Source organism: Adiantum capillus-veneris, chromosome 7, assembly GCF_014529385.1.
Source record: "Adiantum capillus-veneris isolate H3 chromosome 7, ASM1452938v2, whole genome shotgun sequence".
NCBI classification, from domain to species: domain Eukaryota; kingdom Viridiplantae; phylum Streptophyta; class Polypodiopsida; order Polypodiales; family Pteridaceae; genus Adiantum; species Adiantum capillus-veneris.
The window spans coordinates 120639978-120667094 of record NC_140937.1 but is presented as its reverse complement, the minus strand read 5'-3'; the positions used below and the strand labels follow the sequence as shown (position 1 = coordinate 120667094).

The window sequence follows — 27117 nt, the reverse complement described above, 5'->3', positions numbered from 1 at the left end:
GTTAACCTTTTTGTAAAGGCTCAAAAGATTATAATTCTATTTGAGTGCAAAAACTGAGCTCAACTTTCAGTTTGGATAGACAGACAACTTGGGCTAAGAATATGAACAAAAATTGTTCAAACTTCTTGATAGGTCTTAAAATACCTTGTTACAACTGTGGAAACTAAAAAAGTGGAAGAAACTTGCAAAATTGGAATCCAAGATAATAAATGCATTTATTATTTTGAGGCTTAAAAATGCAAAAATTTGATCATTTGAGCTTAAAAATGCAAAAATTTGATCATTTGACAACACCACACGTCAAAACATAGTGTATTAAGACCCTGGTTCAAGTTTGAAATCATTTGGGGTTGTAAGTTTTCAGATAGGCCTAGAATTTATTACCATATACATGTGGTAGTGATGTGTGTGAACACACTAGGAGCGCCAGGGCATTTTTTCCCTCTTTAGAAGGTTTTTTCCCTCGTGCATTGTATATACGTCCATCACTCTAGGGCTATCTATCTTTCCATTTCACACTAAGTAATACACTCTCTATTGTGTGCCTTGAGTTTCCTTTGCCAGCAGCTCCAGCACACGCCTACTCATTTTCTCCGATTTCAGTGGGCTTTGGCGAGCGTTCGCAGGTCGACAAATATTTCGGATAAGCTCGTACATCTTAGTCTGCTCAGATTTTTGATTCAGGCTCATTTCGGCCTCCGTTTCCACTACAGGCAGTATTGCATAGGCTATTTCGTCATTTTGTGCAGAATTTTTGTCAGTGCCGTTTTTTGCATAACAGGTGCCTTATAGTCCTCTATGGTTTGTGCTATATAGCACGTGTTGTTCCCGCTTCATTTCTCCTCTTTTCGGGCAGTTTTCACATCAGGTGCAACATTTACCATGGCTGACAACAACACAAATGTGTTCAAGATGTTTGTTGCTGAGGATAGATTGGATGGGGACAATTACCCTATGTGGGCTTATATGATGCAACATGTTCTTGTGTCAAAGGGCGTTTGGAATATTGTGTAGGGCATTGATGTACGTCTTGGTTCTGAGGATGCAGGCGATGTTGAGGATGTGGCAGGTCTTGCTGCAAGGATTGCTGCTATGAGAGTTGTTTTGCCTACGATAGAACAATCTCGTTGAGATGTAAAGGATGTGCAGGATCATGCATTGATTGCGTTGTCTGTGAAGCACACCATTGTTCCTCACATTCGTTCAACAAAATCTACAAAACAGGCTTGGGATATTTTGGCTGGTCTTTATGCAAGTCGCAATGAGGCTAAAATTGCTTTGTTGCGTAAAGAGCTGGAGTTGAAGATTATGCATGAGGAAGATGATATGGACACTTTCCTTGTTGGTGTCAAGGATATCAATGAGCAACTTATTTCTACAGGTGACATCATTTCAGACAGTTCCCTTGTGCAGACTGTTCTTGATGCCTTACCAGATTCTTACCAGACTTTTGCTAGTACTTGGAGACTTATGACCCAAGGAAATTCTGAAGTTGTCAAGTTTGATGCATTATGCAAATTGCTGTTGCAAGAGTCACTTTCCAAAAAAACCAGGACTAGACAGCGTGCAGTTGAGCATGCTTTTATTGCTTCTCAAAGAAAGGGTGGTAACAACAATGCAACCACTTTTTATGGTTCTACTGCGAGTGGCAAAACATCTGTTCCCAATGCTTCTGCTAGCAGCACTTCATCTGGAAATTCTGGGGATAAGGGAAAAAAGAAGATGCATTGCCATTATTGTAAAGCTAATGATTAGTTGATCAAGCAGTGGCCTAAGCTGAAGGCCAAAGAGGCTAAGAAGAAAGAGGGTGGTTCCACTGCAAATGCTGGTTCCACTACAAATACAGCCATTGTTGAGTCTTCTGTGAAAGGAGACTGTGATGCTGATGTTGATGTAGAATGGGCTTTTAGTGCGGAGTGCACTTACAATCTTGTTGTCCATGATGCATGCATCTTTGTTGCTACAGATTCACATGTATGGTATTTCGACAGTGGTGCTACAAAGCACATTATCTCACATCATGAATTGTTCACCTCTCTCGAGTCTGTCCCTCATGGGAAGTCAGTCACTTGTGCCAACAATGCCTCTTATCCGGTTCAGGGAGTTGAAAAGATTGTGTTTACTGCTGAAAATGGCAGTTCTTTCACACTTGTTAATGCACTTTATGTACCTGGGATCAAGAAGAATCTTTTGTCTGTATGTGCACTTGCTAGACTTGGACTTGTAGTCAAATTTGTGGATGACAGATATACAATTCATGATCTCAGTTTTGGTGATGAAATTGTTGCATCTGGGCTTTTGTGTCGTGGGCTGTATAAGCTCACTTTGTATGACAAGTGTGGGAAAAATTTTGCAAATGCAGTTGCTGATTCAAGGGCTATTTCAGATGCAAAACTTTGGCATGCACGTTTTGGTCATCTGAATTTTGCCAGTTTGCTGCGTTTGCAAAAATCTGATACGATTGCTTCTTTGCTGCCTCTTGAAGCGCCTATCAAACATGTTTGTGAAGGCTATATTTTGGGTAAAATGCAGTGTTCTAAGTTTCCAAAGGATGGTTCATTTAGGGCTACATGCAGGTTGCAGCTTGTGCATAGTGATGTTTGTGGGCCCATGCAAACTCCATCCTTGGGCAATTACTTGTACTTCGTGACTTTGATTGATGATTACTCCAGGCATGCATGGGTATTTCCGCTTAAAGCAAAGTCCAAAGTTTTTATGTGCTTCAAACAATTTTTGGCTATGGCTGAAAATGTCTCAAAATGTACTATGGGTACCCTCCATTCCGATCGAGGGGGGGAGTATATGTCTCATGAATTTAATGCATTTCTGGCTAGTCGTGGGATAAAACACCAATGTATGTTCTTAGCATGTGTCCTACAAAAGCTTTGCATTCTATTACTCCATATGAAGCATGGCACGATAGAAATCCTTCTATTGAGCACATGCGTGTTTTTGGTTGTTTGGCATATGCTTTGGTGCCACAAACACAGCACAGAAAATTGGATGATAAGGATGTTAAATGCATTTTTGTTGGTTATAGTGCTGAAAGCAAAGGTTACAAGCTGTATCATCCACAAACAAAGTGTATTTTGGTTTCACGGGATGTAGTGTTTATGGAAGATTCTGTTCAGCCCTTGCTGTCATGTACTAGAGATAGTAAGGTAAGCTCACATGACATTTATGACACTTTGTTGCCTCTTTTTAGTGGTGGAAGTTCAAATGTAAATTCCAATGAGGCAAATGTACAACCTATGGGGGCTTCCAAAAATGTTATAGATCAACCTATTACTGATGCAGATGTACATGATGTACTTGTTGAGAAAAGGGCTGAAAATGAGCAGGCTAGAGGTATGCCAATGGCTAGTGCATAGATTGCGTGACAGTAAATTGGATGCACCTTTGTCTAGTCGTACTCGTTCAGGCTCTAGCCATGCATCTTATGCATCAGATTGTTATGCTTTGGCTGTGTCTAGCTTACATGATGTTGAGTAACCTCTGTCTTTTGATGAAGCACAGAATTCAAAAAATTGGATGGCTGCCATGCAATCAGAATATGATGCACTGATAGAAAATGACACATGGACTTTATCCGATTTGCCTCCTGGAAAAAAGGCCATTGGTACGAAGTGGGTTTACAAATTGAAACGCAAGCCGGATGGTGATATCGATCGCCATAAGGCTCGACTTGTTGCAAAGGGTTATGCACAGCAAAAAGGCATAGATTATGAAGAGTTTTTTGCTCCCACTTGTCGTATGACTACTATGCATTTTCTATGTGCATTGACAGCTCATTTTGGTTGGGATCTACATCAATCAGACATTGGTACTGCTTTCTTGAATGGTGACATATTTGAGGAAGTTTATGTAACGGAGCCTCATAGTTTTGTCAAGAAAGGACAAGAGGACAAAGTGTGCAGATGTAAGAAGGCTTTGTATGGGTTGAAGCAATCTCCTCGTGCTTGGTATGAGAAAGCTGACAGTCGTTTGGTCAAACAAGGCTTTCGTAACAGTTCAACAGAAAGCACATTGTATGTAAAGCGTGAGGGTGATGTACTTCTCATTGTGGTTCTTTATGTAGATGATTTGCTGATCACTGGACCAAATGAGAAACATATTGCTGAATTTAAGGCTGATTTGAATGATACTTTCAAGATGAAAGATTTGGGGCTGTTGCATCATTACTTGGGTATACAGTTTAAGTAGTGTGATGGTGGTATTGCCTTGTGTCAGAAAAGTTACATAGAGGCATTTCTATGTAAGTTTGAAAAACTGGGTTCCTCGCAACTGCCAATGTACTGTGACTGTCAGTGTAGATAGTGTTTGCAGTGTCCTATCCAACACCCAAATCAGCCATAAGGCGTCTGAGCCATACACACTCAACCGTAGCTATGAAGATTTCCCTGTACTTAGCCTCACAACATGAAGTGGCCATAGTAGGTTACTTCTTGCTCAACCATGATATACATGAACTGACAAGCATGAAACAAAAGCCACTTGTGGACAGTCGCGTGTCAAAACAACCAGTCCAATTTGAGTCAAAAAAAGCATGCAAGTCTGGCGGCCATGATCCCCCCCTTGGGATAAAACAAGCCAAGATGTAAAGTGCCACTAAGGTAGCGGAAAATCCTCTTGACAGCCTGCCAATGCTTAGACCCTGGGCTATGCATAAATCTGTTGACCTGTGAGACTGCAAACTCAATATCCGGCCTTGTGTTGCATACATAAATGAGGCAGCCAATAGTAGTTTGGTAAAGAGTGACATCAGCAGTATCACCAACATCATGTAGACTCAACTTCAAACCTGTTTCCATGGGAGTGGAAATAGGTTTGCAATCCTCAAGTCCAAACTTACATAGCAATGTCTCTATTTAACTTTTCTGACACAAGGCAATACCACCATCACACTGCTTAAATTGTATACCCAAGTAATGGTGCAACAACCCCCAATATTTCATCTTGAAAGTAGCATTCAAATCAGCCTTAAATTTAGCAATATGTCTCTCATTTGGTCCAGTGATCAGCAAATCATCGACATAAAGAACCACAATGAAAAGTACATCACCCTCACGCTTTACATACAATGTGCTTTCTGTTGGACTGTTACGAAATCCTTGTTTGACCAAATGAGTGTCAACTTTCTCATACCAAGCCCAAGGAGATTGCTTCAATCCATACAAAGCCTTCTTACATATGTACACTTTGTCCTCTTGTCCTTTCTTGACAAAACCGCGAGGCTACTTCCTCAAATATGTCACCATTTAGAAAGCAGTAACAATGTCTGATTGATGTACATCCCAACCAAAATGAGCTGCCCATGCACATAGAAAACGCACAGTAGTCATACGACAAGTGGGAGCAAAAGTCTCTTCATAATCTATGCCTTTTTGTTGTGCTTAACCCTTTGCAACAAGTCGAGCCTTATGGCGATCAATCTCACCCGGCTTGCGTTTCAACTTGTAAACCCACTTTGTACCAATGGCCTTTTTGCCAGAAGGCAAATCACATAAAGTCCATGTGTCATTTTCTATAAGTGCATCATATTCTGATTGCATGGCAGCCATCCAATTTTCTGAATTTGTGCTTCATCAAAAGACAAAGGTTCCTCAACATCATGTAAGCTAGAGACAGCCAAAGCATAACAATCTGATGCATAAGATGCATGGCGAGGGCCTGAACGAGTACGACTACACAAAGGTGCATCCAATTTACTGTCACGCAATGTATGCACCAGCCATTTTGGCATACCTCTAGCCTGCGCATTTTCAGCCCTTTCCTCATCAAGTGCATCATGTACATCTGCATCAGTAATAGGCTGATCTATAACATTTTCTGAAATCCCCATAGGCTGTACATTTGCTTCATTGGAATTTACATTCGTATTTCCACCACTGAAAAGAGGCAACAAAGTGTCATAAATGTCCTATGAGCTTACACTACTGTCGCTAGTACATGACAGCAAGGGCTGAACATAATCTTCCACAAATACTACATCCCATGAAACCAAAATACGCTTTGTTTGCGGATGATACAACCTGTAGCCTTTGCTTTCAGTACTATAACCAACAAAAATACATTTGACAGCCTTATCATCCAATTTCTGCGTTGTGTTTGTGGCACCAAAGCATACGTCAAACGGCAAAAAACATGCATGTGCTCAATAGAAGGCTTTCTATCATGCCATGCTTGATATGGAGTAATAGACTGAAAAGCTTTCGTAGGACACCTATTTAGTACATAAGTGGCACACATGATGGCCTCAAGCCAAAAAGAATGCGGCAAAGCTTGACTTTCGACCATACATCGTGTCATTTCCATAAGTGACCTGTTTTTCCTCTCAGCAACACCATTTTGCTGAGGTGTATAAGGCATTGTACATTGGTGTTTTATCCCATGACTAGCCAGAAATGCATTAAATTCATGAGACGTATACTCCCCCCCTCGATCGGAACAGAGGGTACCCATAGTACATTTCGAGACATTTTCAACCATAGCCACAAAATTGTTTGAAGCACATAAAAACTTTGGACTTTGCTTTAAGCGGAAATACCCATGCATGCCTGGAGTAATCATCAATGAAAGTCACGAAGTAAAGGTAATTTCCCAAGGACGGAGTTTTCATGCATGTGGCCCTAACTGAACCATCCTTTGGAAACTTTGAACACTGCATCTTACCCAAAATACATCCTTCACAAACACGTTTGATAGGTGCTTCAAGAGGTGGCAAAGAAGAAACCATATCAGATTTCTTCAAATGCAGCAAACTGGCAAAATTCAGATGACCAAAACGTGCATGCCAAAGTTTTGCATCTGAAATATCCCTTGAATCCACAACTGCATTTGCAAAATTTTGTCCACTTGTCATACAAAGTGAGCTTATATAGCCCACGACACAAAAGCCCAAATGCAATAATTTTGTCACCAAAACTGAGATCATGAACTGTACATCTGTCATCCACAAATTTGACTACAGTCCAAGTCTAGTAAGTGCAGATACAGATAAAAGATTCTTCTTGATCCGAGGTACATAAAGTGCATCAACAAGTGTGAAAGAACTGCCATTTGTAGTAGTAAGCACAATCCTTCCAACTCCCTGAATCGGATAAGAGGCATTGTTGGCACAAGTGACTAAATTTCCATAAGGGACAGACTCGAGAGAGGTGAACAATTCACGATGTGAGGTAATGTGCTTTGTACCACCGCTGTTGAAATACCACACATGTGAATCTGCAGCAACTGACAAGCATGCATCATGGACAGTAGGATTGTAAGTGCACTCTATGCTAAAAGCCCATTCTACATCAACATCAGCATCACAGTCTGTCTCCTTTCATAGAAGACTCAACAATGGCTGCATTTGTAGTGGAACCAGCATTTGTAGTGGAACCACCCTCTTTCTTCTTAGCCTCTTTGGCCTTCAAATTAGGACACTGCTTGATCAAGTGATCAATAGCTTTACAATAATGGCAACGCATCTTCTTTTTTCCCTTATCACCAGAATTCCAGACGAATTGCCGCCAACAGAAGCATTAGGAACAGAAGTTTTGCCACTCGCAGCAGAACCATAAGAAGTGGTTGCATTGCTGTTACCACCCTTTCTTTGAGAAGCAATAAAAGCCTGTTCAACTGCACACTACCTAGTCCTGTTTTTTCTAGAAAGAGACTCTTGCAATAGCAATGTGTATAATGCATCAAACTTGACAACTTTAGGATTTCATTGGGTCATCAGTCTCCAAGTACTAGCAAAAGTTTGGTATGAATCTGGTAAGGCATCAAGAATAGTCTGCACAAGGGAAACTGTCTGGAATGACTTCACCTGCATAAATAAGTTGCTCATTGATATCCTTGACACCAGCAAGGAAAGTGTCCATATCATCTTCCTCATGCGTAATCTTTGACTCCAGCTCTTTACGCAACAAAGCAATTTTAGTCTCTTTCTGGCTTGCATAAAGACCAACCAAAATATCCCAAGCCTGTTTGCAGATTTTGTTGAGTGAATGTGAGGAACTATGGTGCGCTTTAGAGGCAATGCAATCAATGCATGAGCCAGCGCATCCTTTACTTCCCAACAAGATTGTTCTACCGTAGGCAAAACAACTCTGATAGCAGCAGTCCTTGCAGCAAGACCTGCAACATCCTCAACATCGCCTGCATCCTCGGAACTAGGACGTACATCAATGCCCTGCACAATATTCCATACGCCCTTTGACACAAGAACATGTTGCATCATGTAAGCCCACATAGGATAATTGTCTCCATCCAATCTGTCCTCGACAGCAAACATCTCGAACACATCTATGTTGTTGTCAGCCATGGTAAATTCTGCACCTAATGTGAAAACTGCCCGAAAAGAGGAGAAACGAAGCGGGAACAACACGTGCTATATAGCACAAACTGTAGAAGACTGTAAGGCACCTGTTATGCAGAAAACGGCACTGACAAAAATTTTGCACAAAGTGACGAATTAGCATGTGCAGTACTGCCTACAGTGGAAACGGAGGCCAAAATGAGCCCGAATAAAAAATCTGAGCAAACTCAGCTCTAGGAGCTTACCCAAAATTTTTGTCGACCTATGAATGCTGGCCAAAGCGCACAAAAATTGGAGAAAGTGAGCAGGCGTGTGCTGGAGCTACTGGCGACTGAGCCAAGGAGGATGCAACCTGCTTTCATACCAATTTTTGGAATTAGGGTTACATAGAAACACACACAGCTTGGAGAAGACAAAGGATGCTCAAGGCACACAATAGAGAGTGTGTTACTTAGTGTGCAATGGAAAGATAGATAGCCCTAGAGTGATGGGCGTATACACAATGCACGAGGGAAAAAACCTCCTAAAGAGGGAAAAAATGCCCCGACGGTCCTAGTGTGTTCACACACATCACTACCACATGTATATGGTAACAGAACTACCCAAAGTTAGGGGAATCTTTGACTTAACTTTCCACTCACCCAAAGGGCACCCCTTTTCTCAAAGGACACATGGGACACATGTCAGACGCTCCCTAAGCTTAACCACATGGTGTGCTTGAATGCTATTGGTTGGGTTAAAGAGGGGTCCAATGAGCTTCTAGTTCCATCCAACAAACTTCTAGATATTTGATTGGCTAGGGGGAGAGGGGTCCAATGAGCTTGAAGCATGTGGAAAAGCCACAACTCACCCCAATCAATCAAGGGGGGTGCTAGGGGGATATACACCACACACACACTCATTTTGTGGATCATTCTCACTTGGTGAAAGTTGAGGAACTCCACCTCCTTCTCCAAGCTTGTGAGAAGTGAGAGCCTACACCAACACTCTTGGCTATGGAATGCAAATCCAACCAAGAGCCATGCTGCAATGCTTAAGCTTGCCATCTTCTCCATCTTCATTACTATGCTATTATGTATGCTAGCAAGAAGAGTGACACTCTCTGTAGTGTGACGTGAAGGTCAGCAGCCATGGATGAGGAATCTAAAACATCCTAAGCAACTCTCTCAGTGTGACACGAAGGTCAGCAACAGCCAAGGACGAGGAATCTATTACACCTAACCTCTCTCTGCAGTGCTATGTGTTGGTCAACAATAGCCAGAGATGGGGAATCTATTAAGCTTCCCCCCCCCCCCCCCCACAATGCGACTCGGTGGTCAGCATCAGCCAGGCATGAAGCGCCTAAGTTCTAACCCCCTTGCAGTGTGACCCGAAGGTCGACATAGCCAGGGATGACTTTATAAGCCATAGCCCTCCTTGCAATGTGCCACGAAGGTTAACACAACCAGGGATGGGAATCAAACCTGTAAACTGACCATGAGGTGCAAGAAATGCTCTACAACAAAAGGCCTATGCAAAATTGTTAGATAAAAAACATACTTGAAGCTTCAGAGAGAACGAAATTACATGCTAGCTGAAGAAAAGGTGCATGCACAAGGAAGGATTGTGAGGGAGAGAAGAGCAAGTAGAGCTAAGACATAGTAGGTAGGACGTAGGAGATGTAGGGGGTAGATGCAAGTGATAGTTTGAACGAACTATCACCTCCCTGCGCCTCTACCTGTGTATATTAAAACATTAGTTGGATCAAAAAATATATAATTTATATGGATATATGTGTATAATACGTTGTACACATTGTATAAAGGCAGATTATATGTGTATAATACGTGTACACATGTATAAAGGCGGATCATATGTACAATTTTTGATATACGGACGTACAAATGCAACTTAGTATATTTGAGAAAGTATATGTAAAGAAGCCTCGCGGTTTGTCAAGAAAGAACAAGAAAGAAAGTGTGCAAATGCAAGAAAGCTTTATATAGGTTGAAGCAGTCTCCTCATGCTTGTATATGAGAAACTGACACGTTAAACAAGGATTTTGTAACAACCCAATTGAAAGCCCTTTGTATTTCAAACGTGAGGGTGAGGTATATCTCATCATCGTTTTGCATGTAGATGATTTGCTGATAGCTGGTCTAAATGAGACACACCTTGTTGAATTCAAGGCTACATTGAATGCTACTTTGGATGAAAGACTTGGGGATTTTGCATGATTACTTGGGCACACAATTTAAGCAGTGTGATTGAGGTATTGTTTTGTGTCAAGCAAGATACACAGAGACATTATCGTGTAAGTTTGGACTTGAAGACTGCAAATCTATTTGCTATTTCAATGGAAAGAGGCTTGAAATTGAGTCTTCCTAATGTTGGAGATCTTGCGGATGTCACTCATTATCAATAGCTTGTTGTTGGATGCCTTATTTATGTACGGAATACTAGGCCTGATTGTCATAATAATCAATATCTAATTCTCCTAAATGAGTCTTCCTAATGTTGGAGATCTTGCGGATGTCACTCATTATCAATAGCTTGTTGTTGGATGCCTTATTTATGTACGGAATACTAGGCCTGATTGTCATAATAATCAATATCTAATTCTCCTAAATGATTTTCTCATATTAAACTGATCATTTAATGTGGGGAAGGCCAGGGGAGAAAAAGCTAGAACATTGGTTAAGCTAGCAGCCCGGCCACAGTAGGGATCCAAAGGGGGGGCCATCTGCAAAAGAGCCATGTGCAACAATGGGCTAAAAAGACCCTAAGGTTCAGCCCATTAAGACTTCCAAAATGCTAAGGTTCCAAAATTCAAAGGTTGTGTCCAAAGGTCAACCCTAGGGAAAATTGGATGCTTTGTGTGTGCCCTAAAAGTCTTTGCACATCCCTACATGGGAGGGGGCGAGCCCTAAAGGTAGGGGATGAGAGAGAAAGCCACACACACACACACACACACACACAGGCTCCCTTTACACAAAGGGAATGAGGGACACATGTCAGCTCCCTAGGCCAGATGGCCACAAGGTGTGCCCAATTTCTATTGGATGACCCTTGAAGTGGACCAATGAGAATTAAGCTAGAGTAAATCTAGTTTAATTAATTTAAAAACATTTAATAAAAGAAACCAATGAGAATTAAGTCTCCTAGAAGACTATTGGGCAGTCTCCCAAGGGGTCCAATGAGCATTCAGGAGCCCCATGGCTTGCCTGATTCCTATTGGCCAGGAGGCAAAGGGGTCCAATGAGAGTTTAGTTTAAATTATTTAATTACCTAAAGCTCTCACAAAAGGGGAAAGGGGGACACATGTCAGAAGGCTATCACTTATGCTGCTTAATTGTAATTGGCTTGACTTGGGGAGGGCCAATGAGGCTTCAGCAAGAGCAATTAGCAAGAGGGCTCGCCCAAGAGAGAGAGGGGGCTGATTTTTGCAAGTCATTATCACACACACACTCACACAAGCTCATGTGTGAAGAAAGAGAAGACTATCTCTTCCCAAGCTTTAATGGAGAACTCATCACCTACTCCAAGCTTGTGAGATAGAAGCCTACATCAACACTCTCTTGGCATGTGGATGCAAATCCAACCAAGAGCCAAGCTTCAATGCATGCTCATCTCCTCTACCAATCTAATTACTAAGCTAAGCTATGCTACATATGAGTGATTATGTGAGGAGATGTACATCTTTCTCGTAAGATACTCCTCCTTCCTCTCAATCTACTCTCATACCCTGCTAGCTCTCACCATCTTCGAAGGTGTGTGAGGTCTTGGGTCTGAGAACGGGGATAATTCAAGTTGTGTTTGTTAAGTGTTTTGCTTAGTGCATGAAGTTTCCATCTTCATTGCACTAGCTAGTCTTGAAGGAACACAAAGAATTGTATTGTACAATGTCTCTCTTGATGGGAGAAACCATAATACAAAGCCTGTTGGAGGGGGGACCGGCTCCATGAAAATCCGGTCCTCAACTGTTGTCAATAGCTTAATTTCTCTCTCTTTTGAAAGTATTGTCGATGCTATCTAACTAGGTGTTATGCTTTTTGTTGCTCTCTCCACCCAAGCACTCTTGTAATTCTCATTAGGAATCTATTCTAATGAAATGCCCACTATGTTCATGCTAATTTCCGCTACACATAAGTTATTAGGCCATTAAATGTTACATTGGTATCAGAGCTCAAGGTTTCTCTTTTCTTGCTCAAGAAGGGAGGTCCTCAAGCTAGCTACAAATGGTTGGTATTATTAATTGCCTGTGAGTAAGTAGAATAGGGATTTTTCAGCTTTGAAGTGCGCCTACCTTCGTGCAGTTAACGGGGCATCACCGTCGAGAGCTATGGTCTTAATAGTGGAGTCCTACGGGGCTTGCCTACGGCTTAACCACTATTCAGCTATTAGAAGCTTGACAAGAGCCGGTGCTGTTTTGGTGTCGAAAGACCCTCTCTTCTATTCCTTGCAATTAATGGTATTCGAGCCGCCGGTACAATAGCTTGAGTGCTTTTTCTAAAGTGGTAAAGAGGAGTAGCAACTAGGGCTTGAAGTGCCAAAGTACACCTAAAAAGTATACACCTAAAAGTTGTTAGAATGGCTGACAATAGTAAAGAGAGTGAAATTAATGTTGATAACTTTGATTTTGCTCATGAGAAAGCTACTAATGATGCTTCAATGCTTGTTAACTATCTTGTTTCTAGGCTTCAACAAGCCATGGGCAATCCATCTCTCCAAAGTGAAGTGCAACGGCAGCTCCGTGCTCACGGGATTCTCCAAGCTCATCACCATGACGAGAGAACACCTAGGAAGCCTCCTTGTGAGACTACCAAAAGAGGTCTCTCTCCGATTCGGGAAGAAGAAGAGAATCCATAGGAAAGGCTCAAGAATTTACTTCTTGATGATGCATCTCCTTCCCAAAGGAGAACTCAAGAGCCTCCACCGAAGGAACGAGAAAGAAGCGAGTCTCCCGCCACCTCGGCGGAGATGGCTCCACGAAGATGGCGGGCTAAATGCTCTCCATCACCACCAAAGCGGAGAAGACCATCACACTCTTCTCCACGCCATAATTCAAAGAGGGATGATAAAAAGCAAGAGAAGAAAAAGGCGAGAAAGAGGACACCCTCTTCTCCATCTTCTTCATCCTCTTCCTCTTATGAAAGCTATGGTGAAGACGACAAAGATCAAGACAAGAAAAAGGCGAGAAAGAGGTCACCCTCTTCTCCACCTTCTTCAAATTCTTCACCTTCTGAAGAAAGTGATGGTGCAACCTTTGAACCATCAAAAAGAAGAGGCCATAGGAAATCCTATGCCGCATGGAAGAGGTCGTCCAAGTTGAAGAAATTCAAAGAGGGAGGGAAGAGCATCTCTTTCCTTACCTATGATGGTACCTTTGGTGCTACGGACAAAGTCTTGGCCTTTATCCAACAATTCGATGCGGCGTTTGGAGATGAGGGCTTCACGGAATCCTCTAAGCTACGCCATGTAGCTATGCACTTTCAAAAGTCCTCCAGACAATGGTGGTCTAGCCTACGAGCCAACGGTGAAGCTCCACGAACATGGAAAGCTTTAAGAGCTTCCATTATGAAGCAGTTTTTGGCCACCGATTCCAAAGACAAAGTACTCACCGAATGGCGAAGCTTAAAGCTCTCTCCCAATGAATCTATCCACAAATATGTAGACAAGTTTTGGGACCTACAACTCAAAGCCAGTGTCTTCAAAAAGTTGGATTTTGGAGAGCAAAAGCAACAATTTTGTGCGGGCTTAACCGAAGAAATGGCGGAGTATGTCAACTCCCAAAGACCACGTACCATATCGGCGGTAATACACCACACTATGGTCGCCTCTCGAATCAATTTCCAAACGGGGGCAAAAAGGAATAATAAGCCCCCCGGAAAACAAGGGTTCCAATGAGCCTAAAGGGAAGGACAATGTCCAAAAGTCTCCTAAGGGCAACTCCAACAAAGCTAAAGAGAAGGGAGTTTACAAAGGTAAGAATAAACTCTCTCCTGAAGAGCTTGAGCGTTATCGTAAGGATAACCGGTGTTTCAAGTGCGGCGAACAAGGGCATGCGTACCGCGCTTGTCCCCAAAAGAACAACCGCCAAGATCCTCCTAGAGCTTCCTTGGTTGAAATCCAAGAGGAGGAGACTCACCAAACTCACCACAAAGTATCTCCTCTATGCCATGCTTGGGGAAAGGTAAGAGAACATGATGCTTTTATTCTCTTTGACCCTGGTTCTACTCACAATTTTATATCTATAGAGTTGGCCACCAACCTAGGAATACAATCCTACGAGATGGGAGATGTCCTACCCGTAGACAGTGCCTTCAAGGGGCAAGAAGCTTCAGTCACTCCCTTAATCGGGAAATTGAGGCTTCATGTCCAAGGCTATGTGGACAAAGAGGACTTCTTTATCTCTCCTCTCAAGCATGAGGATGTAATCCTAGGGGCACCATGGTTTGACCGCCTAGCTACCGATGTTAAATTTCCTGAAAGGAGAATCTCCTTTAAGTTCAGGGAAAAAGACATGTATATAGATGCTAAGGAAATGGGTAACACCATCCCCATTGTACATACACCAGCTTTCAACAAGTCAATAAAGAGCTCTATTTCCGTGTACATGATTTTTGTTAAAGACTATCAAAATGAACCTAATGCTTTAGCAAAAGAAAATAAAAGCAACCAAAAGGAATTAGAGTTATCCAATTTTCTCAAGGGGTTTCAAGATGTTTTTATTGACGAAATCCCTTGTGAGCTACCTCCTAAACGAGGTAATGATGACCATGCAATTGAACTTCTTCCAGGAAGTTCACCGCCTAATAAACCTCCTTATAGAGTTTCTCAAGCTCAACAAGAGGAGATTATGCGGCAAGTGCATGAGTTAGTTGAGAAGGGTATGGTTAGGCCAAGCTCATCTCCATTTTGCTCACCTGTGCTATTAGTGCAAAAGAAAGATGGCACATATCGTATGTGTGTCGACTATAGAGCACTAAATAGGATCACTATCAAGAATAGGTTTCCCGTTCCACGGGTCGAAGCTACAAGGATCGACCTACTTCAATAGGGTTGACCTAAAAAGTGGCTATGATCAAATAAGGATAGTTGATCAAGACATTGTAAAGACCGCATTTCGTACTACATTTGGTCTTTACGAATACATTGTCATGCCTTTTGGCTTGACCAATGCACCAACCACATTCAACCGCTTGATGGAGAAGCTGTTCAGGCCTCATCGAACCTTCACTGGAGTGTTCTTTGATGATATTATCATCTACTCTAATTCATTGGAGGAACACAAGCAACACCTCCAGGTAATATTTCAAGTTTTAAGAGAGAATAAACTTTATGTTAATCGAAAGAAAAAGTGAATTTTTCTTGCAAGAGATTCAATATTTAGGTCACATTATCTCTCAAGATGGCATCCAAATGGATCCATCCAAGTTAGAGGTAATAAAAGGATGGCCTAAACCAAGGAATATTCATGAACTAAGAAGCTTCATAGGTATGTGTGCATACTATAGACGCTTCATAGAAAAGTTCTCACAAATTGCGGGACCATTACATGACCTAACAAAGAAAAGCGTTAGGTATACATGGTCTGCTAAGGAGAACAATGCTTTCGAAAAGCTTAAAGAAAAGCTTATCTCTCAACCTGTGCTTACACTACCGGATCTCTCAAAACCATTTGAGGTCCAATGCGATGCTTGTGGTGATTGCCTTGGAGCTGTTTTGCTCCAAGAAGGGCATGCCATAGGCTATGAGAGTCGAAGGCTCGACCCTGTTGAGCAAGCTCTAGGCATATACGAAAAGGAACTCCTTGCAGTTCTACATGCCTTAGACTCATGGAAGCACTATTTATTGGGGACTCCTTCCATTCTGCGAACGGATCACCAAAGTCTTAAGTACTTCATGACGCAGACCCGACAAACAAATGAGGTGGGCAAATTTCCTTTCGCAATTTCATTTTCATATTGCTCACATTGCTGGCAAGCATAACCAAGTAGTTGATGCGCTCTCAAGACGGCCGAGAGTGAATGCGGTTTCCATAGCAACTCACAATGATCTATCTTCAATGATAGATGAGTATGCTATTGATCCCGATTTTAGAGATGTGATTTAATCCCTTGCATTAGGGAAGAAAGAAGAACCATTTACTTTACAAGATGGTTATCTTCTCTATGGCAATAGACTATGCGTTACTAACTCACTACGTGAGAAAGTAATGTATGAATCTCATGCTCCACCTTATGCGGGGCATAGAGGGATTCAGTCTACCTTAAAGGGAATTGAAACATATTTCTATTGGCCTACCATGAAAGTGAACATACAAGAGTATGTTTCCAAATGTGTGGTATGCCAAAAGACAAAATTTGATAGAGGGAAGAAACTTGGATTGCTTCAACCCTTGCCAATCCCTAATTCACCATGGGAGAGCATATCCATGGATTTTATCTTTGGATTGCTTGAGTCTATCCATGGGAATACGGGAATATGGACGATAGTAGACAGGTTTAGTAAACAAGCTCATTTTATACCTGTCAAAAAGACTATCAAAGCCCATCAAATGGCAACCCTCTTTATTTCACAAATTTTCAAGTACCATGGCTTGCCCATGTCCATAGTGTCGGATAGAGATCCTAGAATGACCAGTATATTCTGGAAGGGTCTCTTTGAGAATTTAGGAACAAGGCTAAACTTCTCTTCGGCCTATCATCCACAAACTGATGGCCAAAGTGAAATAGATAACCTAACCATTCTCAATCTACTAAAAGCCTATGTAACGGAAGTAGATCAAAGATCCCAATGGGAGAAGTACTTACCCTTAGTGGAGTATGCTTACAATAACACTGTACATACTTCCACGGGAAAAGCACCTTTCAAGGTAATTGAAGGAAGATCAAAAAGTCCCTTGCTACTTAAGGTACATGGGAAGATCTTCGCTGCAGATGAGTATAGCCGAGACCTACAAGAATCTTTCCAAAAGATTAAGGATGCTATCTCTATCTCACAGCAAAGGCAAAAGGCTGCTGCTGACAAGCACAGAAGAGCCCAAGCCTTTAAAGAAAACGATTGGGTCTTGTTAAAGTTTCCCAAGGCTCGATTAAGGCACACAACGGGCAAGAATCCTACGGGTCACCAAAAGTACTATGCTAAACTAGCAAAAAGGTACTATGGTCCCTTTCAGATTCTTAGGCCAATCAATGAGATGGCCTATCAACTCAAGTTGCCCAATCATTGGCTCATACACAATGCTTTTCATGTGAGCCTATTAAAGCCTTACAAAGGAGAGCCACCTCAAGAACCAACTATTGAAGACCCACTGGAGATCGAGGACGAAGAAGAGGTGCTGCAGCACGAGTCCATTCTCCGACATGAAGACAAGGTACTTAGAGGCGGTAAGACTATCCGACGATATCTTATTAAGTTTAAGAATTATCCTTATGCTAGATGGATGCAAGGAATACAATTAAAGGATAACCTAAACCTTGTCAATGCTTACAATGCTTCCCAAGAGTAAGCAAATGTACAAAATGTTAAAAATGAACAAAATTTTTGTCTTATAAGACTCTCTTTTTCTTTATTTGTGCACAAAAATGAAGTAGTATGCATGCTTAGATCAAGTTTGCGGAGACGACGTCTTCCAAACACCAAGTAGAGCTTGTCACTCTACTATGGAAGACTGATAGGACTAATGTGCAGACATGCTTGCGGCAGCCTAAGGCTCTCAAGCACCAAATGGACTAGTCATCCATTGTGGAATGATGTCGTAGGGTAACATAGGGATCCTCTACCTGCTAAGAAAAGGACTCATGAACATGCTTTATCTTCTCTACACCATAGTCGAGGACGACTATGATTTCAAGAGAGAGGTAATGTCATAATAATCAATATCTAATTCTCCTAAATGATTTTCTCATATTAAACTGATCATGTAATGTGGGGAAGGCCAGGGGAGAAAAAGCTAGAATATTGGTTAAGCTAGCAGACCGGCCACAGTAGGGATCCAAAGGAGGGAAAATAGGGATCCAAAGGGGGGGCCATCTGCAAAAGAGCCATGTGCAACAATGGGCTAAAAAGACCCTAAGGTTTAGCCCATTAAGACTTCCAAAATGCTAAGGTTCCAAAATTCAAAGGTTGTGTCCAAAGGTCAACCCTAGGGAAAATTGGATGCTTTGTGTGTGCCCTAAAAGTCTTTGCACATCCCTACATGGGAGGGGGCGAGCCCTAAAGGTAGGGGATGAGAGAGAAAGCCACACACACACACACACACACACACACACACACACACACACACACACACACACACACACACACACACACACACACAGGCTCCCTTTACACAAAGGGAATGAGGGACACATGTCAGCTCCCTAGGCCAGATGGCCACAAGGTGTGCCCAATTTCTATTGGATGACCCTTGAAGTGGACCAATGAGAATTAAGCATCATGTTCTCTTACCTTTCCCCAAGAGAGAGAGGGGGACTGATTTTTGCAAGGCATTATCACACACACACTCACACAAGCTCATGTGTGAAGAAAGAGAAGACTATCTCTTCCCAAGCTTTAATGGAGAACTCATCACCTACTCCAAGCTTGTGAGATAGAAGCCTACATCAACACTCTCTTGGCATGTGGATGCAAATCCAACCAAGAGCCAAGCTTCAATGCATGCTCATCTCCTCTACCAAGCTAATTACTAACTAAGCTATGCTACATATGAGTGATTATGTGAGGAGATGTACATCTTTCTCGTAAGATACTCCTTCTTCCTCTCAATCTACTCTCATACCCTGCTAGCTCTCACCATCTTCGAAGGTGTGTGAGGTCTTGGGTCTGAGAACGGGGATAATTCAAGTTGTGTTTGTTAAGTGTTTTGCTTAGTGCATGAAGTTTCCATCTTCATTGCACTAGCTAGTCTTGAAGGAACACAAAGAATTGTATTGTACAATGTCTCTCTTGATGGGAGAAACCATAATACAAAGCCTTTTGGAGGGGGGACCGGCTCCATGAAAATCCGGTCCTCAACTGTTGTCAATAGCTTAATTTCTCTCTCTTTTGAAAGTATTGTCGATGCTATCTAACTAGGTGTTATGCTTTTTGTTGCTCTCTCCACCCAAGCACTCTTGTAATTCTCATTAGGAATCTATTCTAATGAAATGCCCACTATGTTCATGCTAATTTACGCTACACATAAGTTATTAGGCCATTAAATGTTACATGATATTCAGTTTGCAGTCTCACAAGTCACTTATAGTCAAAGCGCATTGGTAATTGTGAGGAACCCTATTTTCATGCCCGCACAAGCACATTGAGGTGTATTATAACTATGTCAGTGAGAGACTCTCAGAGCAAGACAAGCTTGCAGATCTGTCCCCAAAGGCATTGCTGTCTGAGAAGTTTGAAGCTTTTTACCAAGCTTTGGGCTTGTATCTTTGTGGATTGATCATGACCTTAGGGCATGGCACTTCCCTATACACTATGTGCCAACCACATCACTTCATGGGGGGATTTGTTACCATATATGTGGTCGTGATGTGTGTGAACACACTTAGAACCATCGGGGCACTTTTTCCTTCACTAGGAGGTTTTTCCCCCTGTGCATTGTATATATGCCCATCACGCTAGGTCTACCTTATCTTTCCATTTGCACACTAAGCAATACACTATGTGTTTTGTGCCTTGCGCTTCTTCATCTTCTCCAAGTTGTGTGTGTATCCTTGCAACCCTGATCCCAACATAAAGCCACTCGCCTTTACCGCATGTCAAGGGGACTTAGTCTTGTTCACATCTTAAAACCCTACTCAAGAAGTTTCATCAAATATCCATATCAACTATAAAAGTTATAGTCAAACAACCAAAATCTGGCATAAGCCATTGTGTGTGTGTGGCAATCCCAGCTCCTCTCTCTCTCTCTCTCTACAAAACACCCTCCTCCCCTGTCTCTCTTTCTCCCTCTACCTCTGTCTCCATCTCCCTCCCTCCATCCCCCTCTCCATGTCTCTCTCTCTCTCCCCCCCCCCCCCCCCCCCTCGATCACTCTCTCCCTCTATGTCTCTCTTCCTCCCTCCCCCTCTCAATCTCCTCCACTTTCCTCCCTCAATCTCTCTTCCTCCATCTCCATTGGAGACTGAAAGAAAAAAATTATGTTAATTTGTAAAATTTCTGCTTAAGAATTGGCTTACAGGGATCTATGTGTGTTTGGGATAACGATTTTTCTCGAAGAGTGCTCTAGGGGTTCACACATAGAGGCTCTCAAATAGAACAAGATGTTTCTCTAGCAAATCCAATGTGGAGTGGAGGGAGTTTCAACTCTTGTTGAGGTTTATGCTACCGTTACTTCCATGAAATGCAACAATACAGCAAGCTCATTTGATGGAGTAAGACGCATTCCTGCTTGCCACTACAATGTGCAAACGCTTTAATGCCATCACAATTTCTTTAAATTTGTGGCATTATGACATGTTGTGGCACTTTGGAGGCTGTCCTTGGCTATAAGTGACACGTGAAGAGGTAAGGGATCGACAACTCTCTATTGATCCACGCGGCACACGTGGATAATCAACCAAAAAGGTAGCCCCCCAGCTGCGTGACAATAGGGGTCGATCCTTTGCCATGCACGTTGTCGACCACAAAGTTTGGAGGCATCCATGCTATGCAGACTGCAGTGTTGTTGAGAGAGCTTCCTCTGGCAAGGCAATGCAAGGGTTGCACTTGTTCACGTGCGTTGCCATAAAGGCTCTCTCCGTTCCCTTTTGCAACCATGCCGATTGTGGCATAGTTACAAAAGGGTGTACTCGGTAGAACGGAGGTGGCATAGTAGAATTCGTGTGACCACGAAGGGGGCTCATCTATCCTCCCAACCAACTGATAACTGAGCTTCGCGTGACAACCACCTTGGAAGGGGTAACTCAGAACTTAGAAGGAAGCTATGTAAGAACAGGTGAAATGTAATTGTCTTTAAATATGAAAAGGTGGTTATAAGTCAACGCTCTCAGATGGTATAGAACAGTGGAACTTGGAAGAGAGCCAGCTGCCTCCTTCTTGGAGAAGGTGACAGGAGGCCGTCGATTGCGGGGCCGAGATCGGACGGCAGGCAGCCTCGTCGTCTGGACCACGCATTTGACTGCCACTTTAAATTTTCGGGAAGCAGAGTTGACCCGGATCTCAAGGGTTTCCTTAATAAGTCTTAAAACATTTTATAAATAGAAACTCTTTGAAGAATTTTTTTGAAATTTAAATATAGTACTCTCTCTTTCTCTCTCCTCTCTCTTTATCTTTTCTCCAGTTCCCCTGTTTCTCTCTCTTCGGGAAACCGTTGTTTTGGACGGCAGGCTGAGGCAGCAACGTGGTTTTCTCTCACAATACCCCTTTCTTGAAAGTCGAGTCTCTCTCCTGAGTCTGCTCTCTTTCTTTTATATATTCTCTCCTCTCTGAGCCTCTCGATTCCGTGCTCAAGAGCTTCTTTGCTCTTTACCCTACCATTTCTGCTATTTTCTTTGGGTACCCATCTCTTCTTTCTTGTTGATAAGTCAGAAACTGAAGCGCCCTTTTCTCTTTACCTTTCTACCCTTGTTGGGTGTCCTCTCCCTCTTCCCCTTCACCCCTCTGCAGAGGTGAGAACACATCTTGTTCACCATCCTCTCTTTGTTGCTGACCGCCCCACCTCCTCTGTGTGCACTTATAGCTATGGCTTTGGAAACGCTGGATTATCGCAGCTTTGCAAAGATGGAGCGAGATGTGGATGTTCAAGAGGCTGCCTCTGCAGGCCTCGAGGGCATGCAGCGCCTCATACTCTTGCTCTCACAGCAACATCGCCCTGAAATAGAGGAGTGCTCATCCGTCGCTGATGCCACCATCACCGAGTTCAAGAAAGTGGTCTCCCTTCTGGGAAGATCGGGGCATGCACGCTTTCGCAAAGGGCCGCATTCTGCTTGCACATCCAAAGACAATGGCTTTTCTGATACATTGATGGAATCCCCAACAAGTTGTTCTTCCGAAGGCGGCACCTCTGATAGTGATTCTGGTTCAGGTAACACTTTGTTTCGCCCGCAACCTATTGCTGCGATAATTCCACAAATTGCAAAGCAACTTCCTTCTTTCAGTCCTTCCTCCCTCAGCAGTGAGGCTCCAAATGTGTCCCCCAACACTGCCTTCTCCCCTGTTGTGGCTAGCTCATCGCATCAGCATGTAAATTCCTCTTCATCACAGCAGCATGCAGAGACACAAACAGTGGGTCAAGTTTCTAACCTCATGTCTAATTCAAGTAGATTCTGTACTAATCCTCCTCAAAGCATCTTTGGAAATGGTGTTCCTTTACATGGTTTGCCTGCCCAAACTCAACCCTTCCTTGTAACTTCTCACAGTAAGCCACACAGCGGTGTTCTTACAACTCCCGCACTCTATAGGTCTGATGCCCCCATCTTTGCTTTATCCCCTCATCAGTTCTTCTTCCAGCCTCCCAACATTCTCCCTGCCAATGGGCCTTCCGAAAAAGTTGCAAAGCCACAGTCGTCACCTTCGTTTGCACGAGTTACACAAGCGCTTGCAGAGGCTCCTGCTCAGAAGAGGGAGGCATCGACAACCAGCTGCCCACCTCCCCTCTCTACAGCTACTACATCTTTTATGTCATCTCTCAGCTTGGATGGTAGTGTGACCAATGGCAAGCAGCATGCATTTCAGCCTTCTTTCATTCATGGAGGAAGCAATGGCCGCCCTCCAATCTCGATGCCCAAGAAGAAATGTTCAGGAAAGTCGGAAGATGGGGGAGGCAAATGTAGTAGTCCTGGGAAGTGCCATTGCCCCAAACGCAGGTTGGTGTCTATGAAGTTACGTCTTACTTGACTTGGTTGAAATTTGTGTAACTAAGTGCAGTCAGATCACCTATGTGTCTTTATGCGTCAGAATCGGCACCGCAGTGTATTTTGGTCTGTTTTTTGATGACTTGTTCTAGGAAGGCTTTGCGGTGTAGGCATATACCCTTTGTGATCTTAGTTTTCTCTTTTTTGAACAAAGTAGACGATGTGTGCATGCTTGTGTGTGTGTAGAGAGAATTGATCTCTCCAAAGCTTGTGTGTGCACTTTGACATTTGTCCTAGACTCAATGGCGTGTCATATGAAGACATGTCCAATAGGGACTATATTTGCATTGTTATCTGTCATGCTTATTTATGGATCTGGTTTAGAACACTCTTTTTCAAAATGTTCTGACATGAGCGATTTGTTTCAGGAAATCCAGAAACAGGACTGTTACAAGGGTGCCTGCCATTAGTCTAAAGATGGCAGATATACCTGTTGATGACTACTCTTGGCGAAAATATGGCCAGAAGCCAATAAAGGGATCTCCTCACCCCAGGTACAATAATGGTTCTTGCAGATGATCTTTGTATCATGCAGTTACTAGGAATTTCCAATCCTTTTCTGGCTACAGTTTGCATCTTTGGATATGCATACGGTTTCTGATGTGTGTTGATGTATGGCTACAGGGGCTATTACAAGTGTAGCACAGTGAGGTTATGTCCTGCAAGAAAGCATGTAGAGCGAGCTCTTGACGATTCAAGCATGCTTATCGTCACTTATGAAGGAGAGCACAATCATCCACAACCTATAAATGAAATGGTCCAGGAATGATGGGTGCACGTGTAAGGAAGCCTTAAGGTAGTCCAACAATATCCTTGTACTGAAGGAGTTTCTTGATAAATAGTTGTCATGCCCTCCTCTTGGTGAAGGGTCATATAGAGTTTCGTACTCCAAATTTGCATATTAGAGTACAAGGGTGGGGTTTTTTTTGATTCAGGTCCTTCATTACAGGTCTGGTTTTGTACATTGGGTTTGCCAATGACAAAAACCCCTATATCTGTACTAAAAGACACTATTATGAAGCTTTCAATGCAAGAAAGTCATAGTTTTTGCGATCGACGAATGCCTCAATTGTGCTTCGTATTTTCAGAACATGAAATATATTCGGCCTTATACCGAGCTTGGGCTTTTGATTGTGAGATGCTTTAATCCATGTAACTTGTTACAGTCTTGCCTTGTGGAAATTATAATAAGACATTACATTTGAACGGGAATTGAAATGTCCTTGATGTCCGCCTTTGCCAATAGGCTCAATAATTTGAGTCTTCCAATTATCTTTGCTTTGCTTGGAATCATATATGGTTGCCTGTATTACTGCTTTTTCATCCTGCTCATCTTTAAGCAGGGACAAGGAAAATCTTGGGCCTCTAAAAATTTAGTGTTTCATTCCTGAAGCTGGGATTACTATAAAAGCCATGACTGCCAGTTTTAAAAACAACATTATCTAGTAGTGTTTGAATTTGTAGTTTTAACAAAGTCATCTTACTATTCGGATGCTCATCTCCCTTATCTTTTAAGCTTGGCTCCGGTCTGTAATCAATGAAAGGTAAATTTGAGCTATGCCGTCGATGGATTCCAATGCACTGTGTGGGAGGGGCAGTGCAATTGATGTTTCCCATGAAGGCGACAATTCCTTGTATTTGAATCTCAATTTTGTTTTACGTTAGACAGCCATTGCCTATTCGATAATAAATTGGACGAATTTGTACTGTTTTGAAAATGCATATCCCTAGCATTATAGATATGTGAAGTGATTTCGAGCCCAATTCTGTGTTTGAGGCCAAAATTTCTCATCGTGGCTCTCCTCAGGTTGATCATTTGTGTTGTCTGGATTTGCTGAATGCAAGCACACTCGCTGTGAGCGAGTGAAGTTAAAATTTTGTGGGCAAAACTAGTGAGAAGGATGTGGATGATTCCTTATGATATGAATGTAGAGGGGGATCTGCTCATATTGGTACACTCTCTCCATGGTATGAGAATGTGAGCTTAGATGCATTAATTATCCTCACCCTTGTGTGAACAGATCGTAAAGGTGCTGCTGATTGCACAGCTTCGTGTTGTTCATGCCAGACGCAGTCTTAGTATGTCCTTGCAGAACTGGATCAAAGTCAGTGGCCTCTAGGAATGCTATTGGCATGATGAGGAGTCTACTTTTCAGTCTTGATGCTGGCAGGCTTTGTAGTTGTTGCCCCAGTACAAACTCAAAACAGTTAATGAGCTCATTAGTGAGGAGGGCAATGCAAGCTCTTGCCCACTCCAACACACACTGCCAAAAGGGCTCTCCAAGTCTCGAATTAGTTGCAGACTGCTCCCGGTTTTGTGCATGCGCTTAGCAAGGATCCCCCCTTTGTACTCGGTTTTGATTCATGCCTGTATCTGATTCACAAAAGTACAATTAGTCAAGCAAATAGAACCTGACCACCTCATGTATGCAGTGCATCAGACTGGCTACATACATTGATGCATTGGAGTTATTGTCAGACATACCAGGACCTGATTGGCGAAAGAAAGAAGGGTTAGAGTTTATCGAGCAAATAGAGGTACAGATCATCGCATCTTCCGAAGAGAAACTTCTGAAGAGCTAGGGCTTTCATGAAGATATCCACAATTTGCTCATCCAACCTCGTGAACCTAAGGTCGATGCTGTCGTAATGTAGTGGTAGTGGATCTCATGTATTTTGTCCTCACTTCTAACATCCATAGGAGTGTAGAGATGAAAAGTTACTGGAACCTCTTTTGGACACAAGATTGTGTGCTACAGGTAATCCACACATGGCTCTTCCTCTTTATGAGAAGAACACATATTTTTATGGGACTCTCTCCACAATGCACATCAGACTGGCATTAAAAAGTATCTATGGCCCTCAATGTGAGAGGCCCTCAAGTCGCAACGAGAGCAGAAATGTTTGCATGGAGGCTCTACAATTTGCATAGAAGCCACAAAGTGACCAGCTATTGCTAATTGCACCATGAAGTAGTCAATTTTCTCTGTTGACTATGTAATTGGTGTTTTGCAGGCCAAAATTATCCTCGATCACTTGAGTTTGAGCTACAAGGTTCTTGATATCTTATAAACCATCCAACCCACGATCATCGTTGAGGTCATCTTTGTAGTGTTCGCCAAAGACCGTGGTGCAGTGAAATTTAACCAACTAAAATTGCAAAATCCCGGTTAGATTCAGAGCTTGCCTTGAAAAAAACCGGCAAAATATAACAAGGTTTAGTGTAATTACCTGCTAATGCCTCAAATTTTGACATATGGTTTCAAGTCTGCCTCTACATTTATTTCCTCGGTTAGGGACAATATTTTTGGCAAGCCTTGCCTCCCGACATAGTTGCATCACTCGGAAGGAGGCTAATTTACCTGCTTTGTGATATCGAGTTTTTAGTGAGGTTGGCTCCTTGGATATCTCAAGTTTTGCCACATACTCTAGTGTAGTGAAACACTGTTATCCCTATCTGTTGAGGTAACTTGTGAGCTTAGAGCCCCCCCGCTTGCGAGCGTCAGCAAACGAAGCTTGCAAGAACCAAAACGCGTCAAAATTGCTTACGAGCAGTTGGGGTTCTACCCACAAGAAGTTTTGGACAAATTCTCACAATAATTCCCACATTGTGACTTAACATCATGAGCTTTTGTGAGAGAGGCACCGCATTCCTAGCTAGGTACGATTGGGGGCAGGGGACCGCCGGCCCGTTGGGGGTGCCGGAAGTCCCATGCCCCCAATCGTACTTAGCTAGGTATGCTGAGCCTCTCGAGCAGAAGCTCAGGATGTTATTCATTGTATGAAAAACACTGGAAAAGACTCTGTTTTCCTACATGAGAAAATTTCTAAATCTTCTTGTGACCCCAGCCATGTGGACTTGTCCTTAGCAGTAACCCTGGGCGACCGGAGTTACCCCTGTTTACCGGAGTTACCACGCCTTGGGAGTGCATACTTGACAAGAGAGCTGAAAAAAATCTTTGGAAATTGAAATTGGGT

General features: G+C 42.6%; 1 protein-coding gene across 1 annotated transcript; it reads left to right on the top strand.

The window, feature by feature from the left end:
* Positions 1–21727: 21727 nt before the first annotated feature.
* Positions 21728–24276, top strand: LOC147454526 (putative WRKY transcription factor 11). Its single transcript, XM_086516451.1, has 3 exons — positions 21728–23091; positions 23508–23633; positions 23764–24276. The coding sequence occupies exons 1-3, from the start codon at positions 21968–21970 to the stop codon at positions 23906–23908; spliced, it is 1395 nt and encodes a 464-aa protein (XP_086372577.1). The 5' UTR covers positions 21728–21967; the 3' UTR covers positions 23909–24276.
* Positions 24277–27117: the final 2841 nt, after the last annotated feature.